At 42.0% G+C, this 15,075-nt stretch overlaps 3 protein-coding genes across 3 annotated transcripts in view; 1 reads left to right on the forward strand and 2 right to left on the reverse strand.

Moving 5' to 3' along the window:
• LOC128026859 (neurite extension and migration factor-like) overlaps nucleotides 1-15,075 on the reverse strand; it is a 144,119-nt gene that overhangs the window by 47,093 nt on the left and 81,951 nt on the right. The window lies entirely within an intron of this gene.
• On the reverse strand, nucleotides 1,423-9,264 carry LOC128026864 (uncharacterized). The gene is made up of 11 exons (XM_052614112.1): nucleotides 9,248-9,264; nucleotides 8,236-8,419; nucleotides 6,587-8,059; nucleotides 6,394-6,486; nucleotides 6,202-6,306; nucleotides 5,982-6,091; nucleotides 5,681-5,872; nucleotides 5,423-5,585; nucleotides 5,107-5,272; nucleotides 2,132-2,226; nucleotides 1,423-2,040 (listed from the first exon to the last, which is right to left on the reverse strand). Exons 2-11 carry the CDS (start codon nucleotides 8,390-8,392, stop codon nucleotides 1,955-1,957), a joined length of 2,640 nt encoding a protein of 879 aa, XP_052470072.1. The 5' UTR covers nucleotides 8,393-8,419; nucleotides 9,248-9,264; the 3' UTR covers nucleotides 1,423-1,954.
• LOC128026878 (cis-aconitate decarboxylase) lies at nucleotides 9,543-14,042 on the forward strand. The gene is made up of 6 exons (XM_052614134.1): nucleotides 9,543-9,708; nucleotides 10,093-10,156; nucleotides 10,391-10,578; nucleotides 10,797-10,889; nucleotides 11,402-11,607; nucleotides 12,722-14,042. Exons 1-6 carry the CDS (start codon nucleotides 9,691-9,693, stop codon nucleotides 13,647-13,649), a joined length of 1,497 nt encoding a protein of 498 aa, XP_052470094.1. The 5' UTR covers nucleotides 9,543-9,690; the 3' UTR covers nucleotides 13,650-14,042.

Below are 15,075 nucleotides of genomic sequence, written 5' to 3' on the forward strand. Positions count from 1 at the left end.
TTTTGTGTAATGACTAAAAGCTTTATTTAGTAAGGAAAAAGGAAATAAAACAGAGTCATATAAAGTTTTGATACAATCTAATCAGCAAACATCAGCAACGCTCTATGAATGCTATTATACATTTTATACATGAAAATGATATTTAAATGTGTAAAAGCATAAACAAGGTACTTTCAACAGACCACGAAAAAACCCGTTCTTTCCACACGTTGCTTTAATCAAAAGTGTTCATTTACTTTATTTTTAAATATTACTTTGCATTGTGTGAGGAGAAAAAATGGAGATTCTTTGTGCATTCCAGTGAATTATTGATGGAATATATTGTAAATTAAATTAGGAGAACAGACCAAAGATGTGCAGTATATGTTGTCTTCTTTCATACTATTAAAGCGGAATGCAAAGGTAAAAAAGAAAACACTCATGAGGAGAAGAATGGAGTTACTGAAAAGAGCTTTTGCCATAGACATTCTTGTTATAACATCACATTAAAATACCGAGTGTTATGTTATTCTCATGATGTCTGAAAATAAAACATGAAGGAAAATCGATGGCTTTATTTGTAGGAGAACCTTATGATTTAAAATGACTGGTTTTAGTCTCTTTGAATGGAAGTTCTCCAGACCAGAAATGCCACCCCTAATTTAAAACGCAGTGGGCACATCAGGAATAAGGTGGATAGTGGCAAATAATCATATCTTAGAGTGTTAAATCTTAAATCTTGTCTGTTTGAAGGGCAAAAAAGTGGACTCTCTTGCAGGACAATCATCCCAAAGTACACATCCAAATCTACAGATGCTTGGTTCAGGGGTCAGTCGTAGATTAGTCTTGAGTGGACTGTTCAGCCTCCAGAATACATCTTTAGAAAGATCTTCAGTGAGATTTGAAGAAGCCATTGGAAACATGTAAACCAAAGGTTTATTGGAGGTTAGAAAGAATAAAAGATTCTGCACAACAATGCAACTCTTGAATACTTTGAACTGGAATTTTTAGAGACAATATTATTTTTTGTCACTTTTCATAAACACTCAAATGTGTATTAATAAACTTTCTTTAATAGTTTACTGATTCTTTGGTTTAACTGTTTTTATGATATACAGGTCAAAGGGGTTGAATAATTTTGATTGCAACCGTATTTATACAACCATCATCTGCAAACTTTTATTTATTGTTTCCTTTTTTCTTTTCTTTTTTGTACATGGTCTGCACATATTGCTGGATATTTACTGCATGTAGTGCATTGCATATTTTCAGCAAATTCTTAAATATCTTTCTTTGTGTTTATTTTGTATTATTTTGTTCCTTGTGTGTTGTGTGTTCTGTATTTGTTGTCTTAAATGGTTTTATAGAATTGAAGCTTGATAGCTTGCTGGGAAAAGCATTTTAATATAAGCTCAATAAGCTTTGAGTTTCATGACATAATTATTCATGTCAATATTTTATTAGTCAGATAATAAAGCACATTTGAAAAATAAATCTCATGCATACAGTTTCTCAGTTCAAAATACAAATTCAAGCATGAAGATAATTTTGAAATACATTTCGACATTCTCTGGTGGAATTGCTCATAGATTTCTAAGTGCTTCTGTTTAGTTTAATCATGATCAACAAAGGTATGATCCACTGAAAGAATACATAAATTGCAATAAATTAATAAAAAATTACAATGAACACTTTTCAACCTTCAAAAGCATTGGCAAAAATATAATACATTAACACAACAGTAACAGGTTTATGCAGCAAATTCCCACTTAATATAAGCTTCAACAATGCTCACTCCACAATGCTAACATGTTTTCCGTTGATATTCACAATAACTGATAATATAGTAAGTGATATCCAAATTGCTTTATATACGTCAAGTTAGTTACGGTTTCTCTTCAAAAGCAAAGTGAAACATCCTTCAAATTAAACAAGGTAAGTAAAAGTGCCGTCAATGCTGATGTTGGTAGTTATCCTACACCATGTTACTTTTTACTCTTTCAAAAATCTGCCTCACTTTCAGTGCAGGCACACAACCTTCACGAACAATGCTGATAGTTCCTGAAAATTAACAAAACATTATTATTATTATTAATAATGGAATAAATATGTAATGATAACAGGATATCAGATGTTCGGGATATCAGCTCACCTTCATCAATTTTGAGGCAGTTCACTACAGTTGATGCCACCAACTCATTAGATTCACCATCACACAGGACTCCGGCAATCTTACAACCAAGACGGCTGTTTCAGGACAAAAGAAAACTTTGATTATGCTTACTGCCAAAGCGAAGACGTTTAGTGTAGCAAATTAGTTATTGCTTTAATATAAAATGACAAGACAAGCTGAGAACTCTTCCTAATAATTGTCAGGGATTGGTAAGGGAGGAACTCAAGTGCAGACAGGATTCTCAACACAAAAGGGTTTATTTACAAAAGGGGAAAACAAAACCCACGAGGGGGAAAACAATAGCTAGGGAAAAGACTAAATAACAAAACAAGACTGGGCAGACAAGATAAAGACACTTAACACTAACTATAAACAAACACTCACGGTATTACAAAGACTTCTTCAGGGATGACAATCACAATTGTGGAACAATCTCAGACGAGGAAACAATCACAAATCACAGTCACAAATCTTAGGGTACAAATCTCAATGAACCGACCACCAAGGAACTCAGCAGACAGGAGGCAATGCTGGATGTCATCAGCCAGCAAGCGGGATGGTTTTGAGGGCTCTCGCCTAGTGGTGTTCCGGGGGACCAGGGGAGGTCGCTCCGGAGCAAGCGGTCGAGAGGAGGAGCCACAGAGGTCCCCTCCACCTACCCACCTGCCAACGATTCCAGAGGGTCGTGTCCTGGCCGTGGCAACCCTGGGGGATCAGGCAAGTCCCCCCCAGAGCCCTGAGGCGCCTTCCACAGCCTGCAGTCTCCCCATGATGGAGGGAGACGATTGTCGTGGGAGTCAGCCTCGGAGGCGTCAGAGTCTGCCCTGCCCGAGACCGAACTTCCCCAACCCGTCTCTGTCCCAGCGGTGACCTCTGCACCGCAGCCTAGAAGGAAGAGGAGGAAGAAGGGGTCTCCCGGTCCTGCGACTCTGTCGCCTCCTGCAGCGGTGAGCGTGCCCGAGCCAGCAGCGGTGAGAGCTGGCGTGCCCGAGCCAGCAGCGGTGAGCGCTGGCGTGCCCGTGCCAGCAGCGGAGAGAGCTGGCGTGCCCGTGCCAGCAGCGGTGAGCGCTGGCGTGCCCGGGCCAGCAGCGGTGAGCATGCCCGAGCCAGCAGCGGAGAGCGCTGGCGTGCCCGAGCCAGCAGCGGTGAGCGTGCCCGAGCCAGCAGCGGTGAGCGTGCCCGAGCCAGCAGCGGTGAGCGTGCCCGAGCCAGCAGCGGTGAGCGTGCCCGAGCCAGCAGCGGTGAGCGCTGGCGTGCCCGAGCCAGCAAAGAAGAGAGCTGTATGCAAGTCTGCAGTCGTGAGAGCGGAGGAGAGTGCCGCGGCCGACTCTGCAGCAAAGACTCTAGTACAGTGTGTCTCATCTCGTAAGGAGATGCCAATTATCCTAGCTGCTAAAGCCTTCTCCGATTATTTGTCTAGTCTTGTCCAGATCCTAGAAGTCCCCGTCAGTCCTGTCTTGTCCCCAGACCCTGTCCCCAGAAGTCCCGAGCGTCCAGCTGTTGTCGTCCCTCGTCCTGTGTTGCCCCGTGTCCTGCTGATGTGGCCCCGTGTCCCGTTAATGTTGCCCCGTGTCCCGTAGGTGTCCCGTGTCCTGTTGTCCCCCCGTGTCCAGTAGATGTTGTCCCCCCGTGCCCAGTAGATGTTGTCTCCCCGTGTCCTGTTGTCCCCCCGTGCCCAGCTGATGTTGTCATGTGTCCTGTTGTCCCCCCCCGTCCCGTTGATATAGTCGTCCCTCGTCCAGCTGTTGTCGTCCCTCGTCCAGCTGTTGTCGTCCCTCGTCCTGTGACCCCTCCTGTCATGTCCTCTGTCAGTTGTCCCGAGACCCCTCCCCGCCCCTCACCACCCAGACCTGCCCGTACCCCCCGTCGTCAGCCTTCGTCCTGTCCTCCTAAGATTCCTACCCCACCCACCCGCCCTGGTCTGTCCCCCATGAACTTTGTGGTCCCGCCCCCTCCCCTTCCCTGTTTGTTTTTTTTTATTTGTCACCCTAACCCTGCCGTTGTGTACTCATGTTTGCCTTTGTTGTTATTTGTCATGTCTTGTTGGTTTGTGTCTGTGTCCCAGTCTGTCATGTCAGTCATGTCCCGTGTTTGATGTTCCCTTGAGGAGCGTCTGGAAGCCGCTCCTTAAGGGAGGGGTTCTGTCATGATTCTGCCCTCGTGTCCTTGATTTTTCCTAGTCTTGAGGCAGGATCATGACAGACCCGTGTTTTGTGTACAAGCACATGGCCTTGCCTTTGGGCCATGTGCTTGTGTTGTCTCGTTCCCTTGCCCCGCCCCCCTTGTTAACCTAGTCGTGTCGTGATTGCTATCTGTGCCACCTGTCGTGTCTTAATTGTTCCCCTATTTAGCTTTCCTAGTGTGCTCTGTCTTGCGTCGGTTCATTGTGTTCCTCATATGTGTTCCTACCTGTCAGCCTTGTGAAAGAGTATTCCCCTGTGAGATATTGTATCCTGTATAACCGTGAGTGTTATTTGTAGTTAGTGTTCTCTACTTTTGACTCTTTGTTTATCTTGCCTAATCAGTCCTGTTTAGTTATTTTTGTATCTGCCCTAGTCCTTGTTTTCCCCCTCGTGGGTTTTTGTTTTCCCTTTTTGTAAATAAACCCTTTTGTGTTGAGAATCCTGTCTGCACTTGAGTTCCTCCCTTACCAATCCCTGACAAATAATAAAGTTGGCTTCAGAAGAGGTATACTTTAATATAAGAGGAAAACCTTTAATTAGAGAGCACTCTGCTTTAATTAAGTGAATGAATCAGTGCACCTTACAATAGAGTGTTGTGGTTTGTTCCTGGTCAGGTATTTTTGAAGGTAACAGAACAACTTGGATTATGTAAAATCTCAACCTTTAAACCCCTCGATAAATAATTTCATATACAGTGCACTTGTTTGGCGGAGTTCATATTCACTTGCAGAACTTAGCCTCTATCGCTTGTTAGGGCCTTTATAAACTTACTTGATGACCATATCATGGTGGGTACTGTCAGCTTCTCCACTGGGATTGGCTGATGTAATGGCCAATGGGCCAGTGAATTCACACAGGTGAACAGTGATGGTGTGGTCAGGTACTCTAATCATAATGCTATCTTTGGTACCCACACGGTCATATGCAGGACCCACACCTGCAAACAATATAAGCAGTGAAAATGACTGGAGATGATAGAGAATCACAGATTTTGCTGTGTAAAATTTTCTTTTGGTTTGTTCATGTCCCATTTTTGAGAATAAAGTTATGTGAAAATACAGAATAGTATATCTGATAATAACCTTACCTAGTTTGAGTAGCCATTCACCCTTTGGGACAATGCAACTAATGCCTCCGGGGTAGACGTTTCTCATGAACTCCCAGAGCAGAGAGCTGAAAGGAGGTTTGGCGGCCACAAGTTGCTCCACACTTGAGATACAAATGCAAATTGGCTTTTCTGCAGGACGGTCCTACCAGAGAGAAAAGTTTGAGGGTCAGTTGACAAGAGCATAGGCATTTGATGATTTGTAAGAGAATATTGTGTTGCTTTTCTGCAGGCATGTACTTTGATAGAGTAGATCTTCTCAATTGCACTGGGGTTCTTGCATGAAGCAGCCAAGGCATAGACCGTATCTGTAGGAATGCCACACACTCCACTGTTTTCCAACGATTTGGCAATCTTGAGGAGACCACTGGTTTCCCGAGAATTGGCGATGAAGCATGGATTTGTGGTCTCAGATTCCTTCTTTTTCTTGTTCTTGGATAACGAAGATCAATTAGTCAAGGAAGTTTTTTCTTTCTGACTATGAATGCATTAACTTTATAACGTTAACTTCATAAGCATTTTGTTATAATTTAACTAATACCTTGATAAGGGAAGGTCCAACTGGAATCAGGGTATTGGAGAAGATACTGTTCACAAGGGATGCTAGCATGCCATACAAACATATGATGGCGAAAATTGCTAGCATGGCAACTAAAGAAAGAGTTTCAAAACAGTGCTAGGTAGGTTTTACACATTACTCATGTAGTTTCATCTTCATCTTCACAATATGTTTTCTTACAAATTTTATTTGTGTATAATACCTTCTAGCTGATAGGGCAGTTGCCCAAGAGTAGAGAGGAGAAAACAAACTATGATGACCTCCATGACAGTGGTCAATGCCAAAAGAACAAGATTTCTGTAGGCCGCTGAAAAGAAAAGAGTCCAATTCGCAATGCTTAAAAATTCAGAGTCAGTTGTGAGAGTCTATGATATGTATTTGTAAACAGACCTACCAACTAGAATCAAGAAAGCGTTAATGACCAGGAATGCTATTGCCCCAGCTGCAAATCCGTTTCCTGACTCTGTGGATATTTGCAAACGATGTCCTGCAGGAAAAAAAAGATCTTAGATTTCTACTCAAAATTGTAGCCAAGTTTTTTTTTTTTTTTATTATTATTCTTTCTATGAATTAATACATTTTCATACCTGCAAACCTAAACCAGCTCCAAGTTGCCCAAATAGCCACATAAAAGGATGGAATCACAGAGCCAAATCTCTGGCCACCTTGTACCTGTAGTCGACTGACGTAGGCCTGAGTGATTGCTCCTGGGATGAGTACCCAGGGCACAGTTAGGTCGAAAAAGGCCAGGCCGGGCTGACTGCTATGGATGGATGAGAGTGCGGCCACTCCATTGGAAAGATAGAATAAAGCATCGGGGAGCAGTGCACCTTTATCCTCACACTCATCTATTTTGGATCTTTTGAGGTAACTGAGATATTTCTGTAGGGATTCGGTGGAAACAGGCTGGGGTCCAACTGGGATCAAGGACTTTTCGGCAATGGTGTTGATGAGGCGAGCAAAGGTGCCATAGTAGGACAGGAGCGTGAAGAGGGAGCAGGTCACTCCAAAAAAGATGTAGTACCAGTCAATGGGAATCTGGGAGATGGTTGATATTGTCACCAGGACAAAAAATGAGTTGTGGACTAGCTCAAGAGTGTCTTTGTGTAGACTTGCAATGCAAAGCACCAAGGCAGCAGACACAAAGAACCAGTTGCCAACCATGGCGTGCCTTACTTCACCAGCTTCGGTCCGGCCAATGGTTACTGACACCACATGCTCTTCCCAGGTCTTCACCAACCAAAACATACAGTGCAGGCCAAACTTGGATGCATGGTAGCAGTCTTGACGCAGGTATGCGTAATAGCTAGATAGAAGCTGAGCAGCAGAATTTATAGTTATCCAGATGGCAGCTACTGAGACCGACGGGAAGTAATTAAAGGCATAGAAGGCCAAGATAAATGGCGAGACTGTGTCACAGAAGAACCCCAAGGCCATCGGTTCAGCATACTTCGTGTTCTTCTTCTTCTCTTGACCCAAGCTTTGGGAGCTACTTGCGTTAGTGGTTCCTAGTAGCAGTACGTTAAAGAGAGGGTTTCCAAAACCCTTTAGCACGTAGCGTTGGGCCAGGCCCTTGATTAGCAGGGCTGATGAGCCATACATAGCAAAGAGCAGGATTATGAGCTCCAGCACCCCAGAGACCACCAGAGCCCACCCTGCCACCAGACCCACAGCCTCAAATACCAGTGTCAGGGTGATGGCCCCAAACACAAAGGGCATGATGTAGTTTACAGTTGCTGAACAGAAGGCCAGCAGAAAGGAAAGCAGGATGTAAGGCACCAGCCCAGCAATGGCAGACTCTTTGATGAACATTGAAATGTCGGTTGTGTTAATACTAGTGTCTGCGAACAGATCTTGAATGGTGTTATTTATCAATGTTGATTCATTGAACAGGTTTGGACTTTGTTGGTTGGCACCTATGAAAATTCTTGTGGCCCCATAACTGCCCCACAGCGCTGCGTATCCTACAAAGGATGTCCCACTCAGATGGTCATATTTTCGGAAAGACAGCAGGCCTGCCACTAGCTGACACACTCCACCAATTAGAATGAGATGGACACCTGTGTAAATAAACAAAAGATGCAAAGAAAAGGATGCATGATGTAGATGTACTGCGCTAAACCGAACTAACAAAAATTCACCATGCAGAATATTTTCAGATTTTAGCATATAAAAGGTATAATTCTTGCAAGTTTGTTTGCTTAATTAAAATGACAGAACAATGATCTGCTAAGACCTGCTAATATGTTTTCCACTCCCTCTGCAGGAACGCCAGTCCTGGCCCCATGGAAGTTCTGCAGTAGGACAAGGAAAGCACTGATGCCATTGGCCAGGAGCCCAAGCACACCCGGCTCTCCATAAAAACTTGCCGGAAAGCCACTTGCTGATGCCATGAACTTCACTTTAAAATGATCTTTCTGCTGATAAGATTAAGTTGGGTAAATAGCACATCACGATAGACAGTAAAGGTTATGCAATACTTCTATCAGTCAAATCATCTCAATAATTCACAGCATGCTTAAATAAATGTACCAGATTTGATCAGTCCAAAGTAGTTGATTTAACTAGGTTAAAGTAACTTAAAACTGATGCATATCAGCGAGATAATCAGCATGCTAAAGCATTCTGCACTTTTAGTGGTGGGTATATGCATACTTCTACAAACATCTCTACAAACAAATCTAATGTATCATAAAGGACCATTAAACAGCTTCATAAAATGAACCAGTCAAAGCCGAGTTAAAATGTGTCTCATAATTCTACGTGCCAAAAGTCTTCTCATATCTTGAGTGTGCACTAAACAGCCTATTCATGGGTGTGTTTAGTTTCACATTCTCTTTGCCCTCCGTAGGTTAGCAGCACAGGTGTCTGCTTCAGAAAACTCCTGAGCAGCAGCCAAACACTTTCTGCAGAATGGATGTTTTAGCCTTTAGGGGTTAAAACTCAAACTGTCTTTCTAACACAGATGTCTGAAGACTTTCAGCTGAACAATGATAATATTACATTACAGTCTATGTGGTGTTTCAGTGACAACTGCAGAGATTTTATCTGTTTCATCTCAAACCAGACAGCTGTCTGGACAAGGCTTGAGGATACACTAACAGTGAGTTTATGCAGACTTTTATGTCAACTTGATAATATATCCAGATTACACTTAATTTAAAACTAAATAGGCAGTAACATGTTAGTGTTGTTTTGTATATTTATGTTAACATGGAAGAAAATAATTACAGAAATAATACACTTACCTTGTGAAGATCCTTGATGTTTCATGAATGTGATGCTTCTAAAGAATGCTTTAAGTTTATAGAAACAAACTCAGCTGAGCTGGGAGGAGTTACAGTGATGTCAACCAACCCATGTCCTCATCAGGGATGACATCACTGATCCCTTCAACAAGACAGTTTGTTTCCTGCTGAAAAATCCCTCCTATTAATCTGAAAATAACATTACTTCGGGAAATCCAGCCCTGGTTAATCTTTGGGTTTCGTGGGTGTACCATTGTCCTTTGTGGTCCAGTACTATATAAAAAGGATATGCAGACACACTTGACTCTAGCACATCAGCATCTTCTACCTACAATCATTTAAGCTCTATGCAGGGAGAACAAGACATTGAACATTTCTTCAACTTTACATCATTGTAAATCAAGATATCAAGCATCTTCATATCCTGAACAAAGATTGACAACATGCTTTCAACTTTACAGGTAGAGAAAATGTTATTCTGTCATGTTCTGACATAGTTGAGCAGTTTATAGATTTATGTATGTTTGCTTGATATTTAAAGAAAAATACGGTATTTGTTTTATTATTATTAACTAATTCGTTATTTTTTATTTATTTATTTTGAAGTGTCTTATTGAAGCCAAACTTCAAGTCTTAAAAGAAGTGTTATTGGGGTTTTTATGTTTTATAGAAGGGAAAACTAGTATCACATAATAAAATGTTAGCAAATTAAAGGCATTTGATATTAAAGCTTTTCAGCTTTTTTAACTGGTACGCACAAAAGAGAACAAATCATACACTTCATATACCAACTTCATATACTAAATGTACAGCTGAGTCACTCAAACATAAATGTTTTTCCACAGAGATCCACCAGATACTGGTCTGCTGTTTCTGCTGCTCGAGGACTCCATAAGTCTGCACTAGATGGTGAGCAAGCTCTACTCTCACTGCTTTAATTTCAGTAAACTGCTGTTTGTTAACTCTTGATGGAAAAGAAAAGAATTGAAAGTCTAAGCTTTTGTTAGGGTCTGTAAATTAACATTTATACAGAACGACTAATTGACTAATCTAGAATAGTGACTGGCACTCAGAAGGATGGGTGCTATCCAGCAATGTCAAGTGCTTCAGTGTTAGTTTACACTTTCTCTCATCTGTTTTTAGTGGCAGAGCGTCCTGCCCCTGAGGAAACAGTGACCAGCAGTTTTGGCAGGTTCATTCAGAGCGTCCAGCCAAGGCATCTGTCACCAACCGTGTTGCAGCGCAGCAAGCGCATGGTTTTAGACAGCATCGGTGTTGGGCTTTTGGGGAGCACCACTGATGTGTTTGATCTGGCCCTTCAGCACTGCCAGGTAGGGAACGGTCCTGATAGTATATAGTAAACTTTCGAGAAATCAGCCTGTGTTTTCCCATCATTAAGAGATGCAGTTTTCAGTAGAATTTAGTGATATTGCAAAATATAATGGCAACTAGAAGTCGTGGTGTACAAACAAAGTCCATGTTCGAACAGTAATGTTGGCCATTTCTGATATGCTGATATGTGAATGAGTCATCTATCCTTTTCCCCAAGCACATGTATGCTCCTGATGATGTCAGCTTCGTCTACGGCCGCCAAGGCATGAAGCTCTCTCCAACCCTCGCAGCTTTTGTCAATGGAGTAGCAGTAAGTGTCATCACGTGCATTGAGTCGTAACTGAACTTGTGTGATTCAACATCCTGGTCACATATGCAGTGTTTCCCCAAAAACACCTGTTCTGCAAGCCTGAAATTAGCATCCAGACAAGACAGTCAATGAAGGATTGAATTCTAAACTTTCATTGTAGCATTTTTGGCAGCCAGTTGTGGTATTGTAAAAATAAACATCTCAAGTCATGAAACCTCAGTAATGTGAAACTTTCATGGAGTACGGTAACATCCATGGAAAGTCTGCTGTGGACCCGCTAAATTGAGTGTGTTTAACCAATAACACTTCAGGAAGTGTTTCAAATAGAAACTAGACAGGCTATGTTATTGGATCTTACTCATACTGCCGACAGTCATGCAGAGGCTTTTCCTTTCCCCTGTAGTGTTTTGACTATGTTAGAGAAGATGTAGATGTGGCCAATATGTAGAAACACAAACCATCATCCCAGAACTGCCACTTTAGTCCTCGATTGACCTATCGGTTTTCCACAGGCTCATTCGATGGACTTTGACGACACTTGGCATCCCGCGACCCACCCCTCAGGAGCAGTACTACCTGCCCTCCTGGCGATAAGCGACATGTTGCACAACAACAGCAAACCAAGTGGTCTTGACTTCCTAACCGCCTTCAATGTGGGCATCGAAATCCAAGGCCGACTGATGAGATTCTCCAACAAGGCTTACAACATCCCTAAGAGGTTAGAGTCCATTTGTTGTCTCAATTTAAGTGAGCGAGAGCAATAATTACATGTCTAAGTACAGCACAGCCTGAATAACAGCATGGGTATTCTGTGAGGTAAAACATGCGCAGCTGGGTGGGTCGGAGCATCTCAGATGCCATGTGGAAGTTCACAAAGCTTCTTTAGACAGCTGTTTTTGCAGAGCAGCTCTGTTTGTGCTCCGAGACACCTCTAATTTGTTATTTCCTGAGTGCTGTGAAAACAGAATCCATCTGGGTTCTGGAAATATGTCCAAAGCTTTTACAGGGCTTTCACATGGCAAACAGTAAAAAGAAAGTGTAAATATTAGACATACTAATTTTGAAGGAGGGAGGGAGTAATATTTAGAGACCTGTGGCCTCATTTGGGTGCGGACAGATTTGATCTTAGATTGTGTTAAACTAAAATCCGGACCATCGGTCAAATTTATACGTCTTTGACGTGGAAAAGTTCTTAACATGACCTCAGGGGTCTATGCAGATGAATGCATTTTCTGGTGTCCGAGAACTGCAGGTATTTGGAAATTTAAAGAGTTCTTGCAACTCACCATTCTCAAGGGAAAGATTTGGATCTGAATTACAATCAATCAATGTAGGTACAGTTTCTATGCCACATTTTATAAATGAAGTTCCTAATAACTACTGGAGACACAACAACAATAGAAACCCTTATGGTGGCAGGATTAAGAGAAACTTGCGACTGTAGTTTGGACAAGTATAAAAACATATTTTATTGCAAAAGCAAAACCAATGGATATTGGACACAAACAAAATACCAGTGTCAGATGAATTATACTTTAAAAGCCACGTGTTCAGCTGTCCCTAGAACTGAAGAACAATTTAAGCTTTAGATAAGAGTCAAGTCACCTTTATTTGTATAGCACTTTATACAAACATTGATTGTCTCAAAGCAGCTTTACAGAGTCAAACAGGAAAATAGTTTGTCAATAATGCAAGAGAACAATAATGAAGAGTAATTATTTTCTGGCTAAAGTCAGTTCATTGATGATTCACACTAGAACAGCTGTGGAGAGCTGATTAACTCTAACTTGGTAAAATAATGACCAGTCTCTTTCTTCTGTCTTTCCGGTCAGGTTCCATCCTCCCAGCGTGGTGGGCACTTTGGGCAGTGCGGCGGCTTGTGCTCGTCTCCTGTCTCTGGATCGCCATCAGTGCAGTAATGCCTTGGCCATCGCTGCATCTCTGGCAGGTGCACCAATGGCTAATGCTGCAACGCAATCCAAACCTCTTCACATCGGTAACGCCTCGCGCCTAGGTCTCGAAGCCGCCCTGCTGGCGTCCCGTGGGTTGGAGGCAAGTCCTCTAGTCTTGGATGCAGTACCCGGTGTAGCCGGGTTAAGTGCTTTCTATGAAGACTATGCCCCGCACCCCATCAGTTCCCTAGAGGAGGATCAGCACAGCTTCCTCATAGAAACGCAAGACATCGCTTTCAAGCGCTTTCCTGCACACCTCGGCATGCACTGGATCGCCGATGCTGCCGCCGTCGTGCACAAGATCCTAGTCGGCATGAAAGGAGGCAGCATTTCTCCAAACTTGGTGCAGGATATCCTGCTTAAGGTGCCACTGTCCAAGTACATCAACCGTCCATTCCCGGAGACGGAGCACCAGGCGCGCCACTCCTTCCAGTTCAACGCCTGCACCGCTCTGCTGGATGGAGAAGTCACGGTGGAGTCCTTCCAACCAGACGCCCTCCTGCGGCCAGAGCTTCATGCTCTCCTCTCCCGCGTCCGTCTGGAGCACCCCCACGACAACCCTGCCAATTTCAACATCATGTACGGTGAGGTGGAGGTTACCTTGGTAAGTGGAGACGTCCTCCGGGGGCGCTGTGACACCTTCTATGGTCACTGGAGGAACCCACTCAGCCAAGAAAGCCTTCAGAAGAAGTTCCGTAGCAATGCAGGCACCGTTCTGTCCAACGAGAGGGTGGAGAGGCTGATCGAAGCAGTCGAAGGCCTGGATCATTTAGACAACTGTAAACCACTACTGGCTCAACTGCAGTAAACAGCATGGTGCTTTATTATGACATCAGTAATGCAAAATTAATCTTGATTTTTTGGGGGGAAACACAACTACTTGTAGGATTTATTTAAATAGAAGTACTATTCAAACATGTTACAGTCTCTCTCTTTCTCTCTCGATGTATATACTTTAGAGTAACTGTACTGAACTGTCTCATTTCCTGCTTGTGTCTGTTTTCAAAAGAATGTACACAATATTTGTGTACAATATGTCTCAAAATGCCTAAAAGTATGTTTGTAAATATAAATGAAAGCTCTTTTAAAATATTGTGTAATGAAATCTTCGTAATGACTTCTGTTTGCATTATGTAACATGTTTACAATGAAACTTAATAAATTGTTTTGCTATACAACATGGCTTATTCACCACATATTTTTATACACACACAGACACACTACATATTTAACACATACAAAGGACAAAATAAAAGTGGTCATCATCTTCTTTCATCATTCCAGTAGTTTAATAGTTGAGTCTGTGCTACAGACTGTAATCTAAGTCTTCAATCAAAGCGATCAAGCATATACTACTAAAAAATTAAAATAGCTGTTAACACAAATTTGACAGCTCCTTGGAGAGTTGGGCTGTACATCAGAGATCAGCAGGTTAAGCCATTGCTAGCTTTAAACTGCCTGCTTTTTCATTCAAAAATGATTTGGGGTGAATGACACGGGGTTTAAGGTCAAAAAGACATTGAAGATGACAAATATGGTGTCTGGAAGCCTCAGCATAATGAGATTGAACAGAAAGTGCTGGACAAATTTGGCATTTTCTTCGCAAAGGCAAGAAATTATATTTTATTTTCAATAAAAATACTGGTGCTAGTCAAATAATTAGAATGTAATCTAAAAGTTGATTTATTTCATTAAATCTAGATTAAAAAAGCATCTCTTTCGCCAAGCATTCAAATAATGCATCTCATAATTTGTGACTGCAGTTGTAACTGAACAAATGCGCATTATTATTCTTTAGGTTGGGTTAAACTAATTAATTTTACTTGGTTTGATCAGCAGCTATGCTAATTATGTCTATTTGTTTCTCTGTTCCTTCTTGATTTACATCCCGTGGTAACTAGATTTACACAAGCTCCAGTCTGGAGCAGAACACATGAGAAGAGATGATGCTAACCCTGAATCAACAAACAGAACTAACAAATATTGCTACTGCCTCATATAATAATTGCTGTTAATAATGTTCATCATCTGGTTGAGTATGTCTTGTATTAATTTTTCTGAAAATTTCTGTCATATACACATGAACTGACAGTCACCACTAAAAAGTTACTACTAAATATTGCAGAAACGTAATTTTGTGTAAAGTTGCTTTGTAGTGATTTGTATTGTGAATAGCGCTATACACATAAACTTGAATTGATTTGAGTTGAATTCCACGTCTGAAGAAACAAAGA

This window comes from Carassius gibelio, chromosome A14 (genome assembly GCF_023724105.1).
Source record: "Carassius gibelio isolate Cgi1373 ecotype wild population from Czech Republic chromosome A14, carGib1.2-hapl.c, whole genome shotgun sequence".
NCBI lineage: Eukaryota > Metazoa > Chordata > Actinopteri > Cypriniformes > Cyprinidae > Carassius > Carassius gibelio.

Excerpts from the sequence above, each read along its gene's own strand:
- LOC128026864 (XM_052614112.1), bottom strand. The coding sequence starts at position 8,392 with ATGGCATCAGCAAGTGGCTTTCCGGCAAGTTTTTATGGAGAGCCGGGT. Across the intron at positions 5,586-5,680 it reads AGAAGATCTACTCTATCAAA|GACCGTCCTGCAGAAAAGCC; the intron begins GTACATGCCTGC and ends TCTCTCTGGTAG. Across the intron at positions 2,041-2,131 it reads CTGCCTCAAAATTGATGAAG|GAACTATCAGCATTGTTCGT; the intron begins GTGAGCTGATAT and ends GTTAATTTTCAG.
- LOC128026878 (XM_052614134.1), top strand. Across the intron at positions 10,579-10,796 it reads TGGCCCTTCAGCACTGCCAG|CACATGTATGCTCCTGATGA; the intron begins GTAGGGAACGGT and ends CTTTTCCCCAAG. Across the intron at positions 11,608-12,721 it reads GCTTACAACATCCCTAAGAG|GTTCCATCCTCCCAGCGTGG; the intron begins GTTAGAGTCCAT and ends CTTTCCGGTCAG.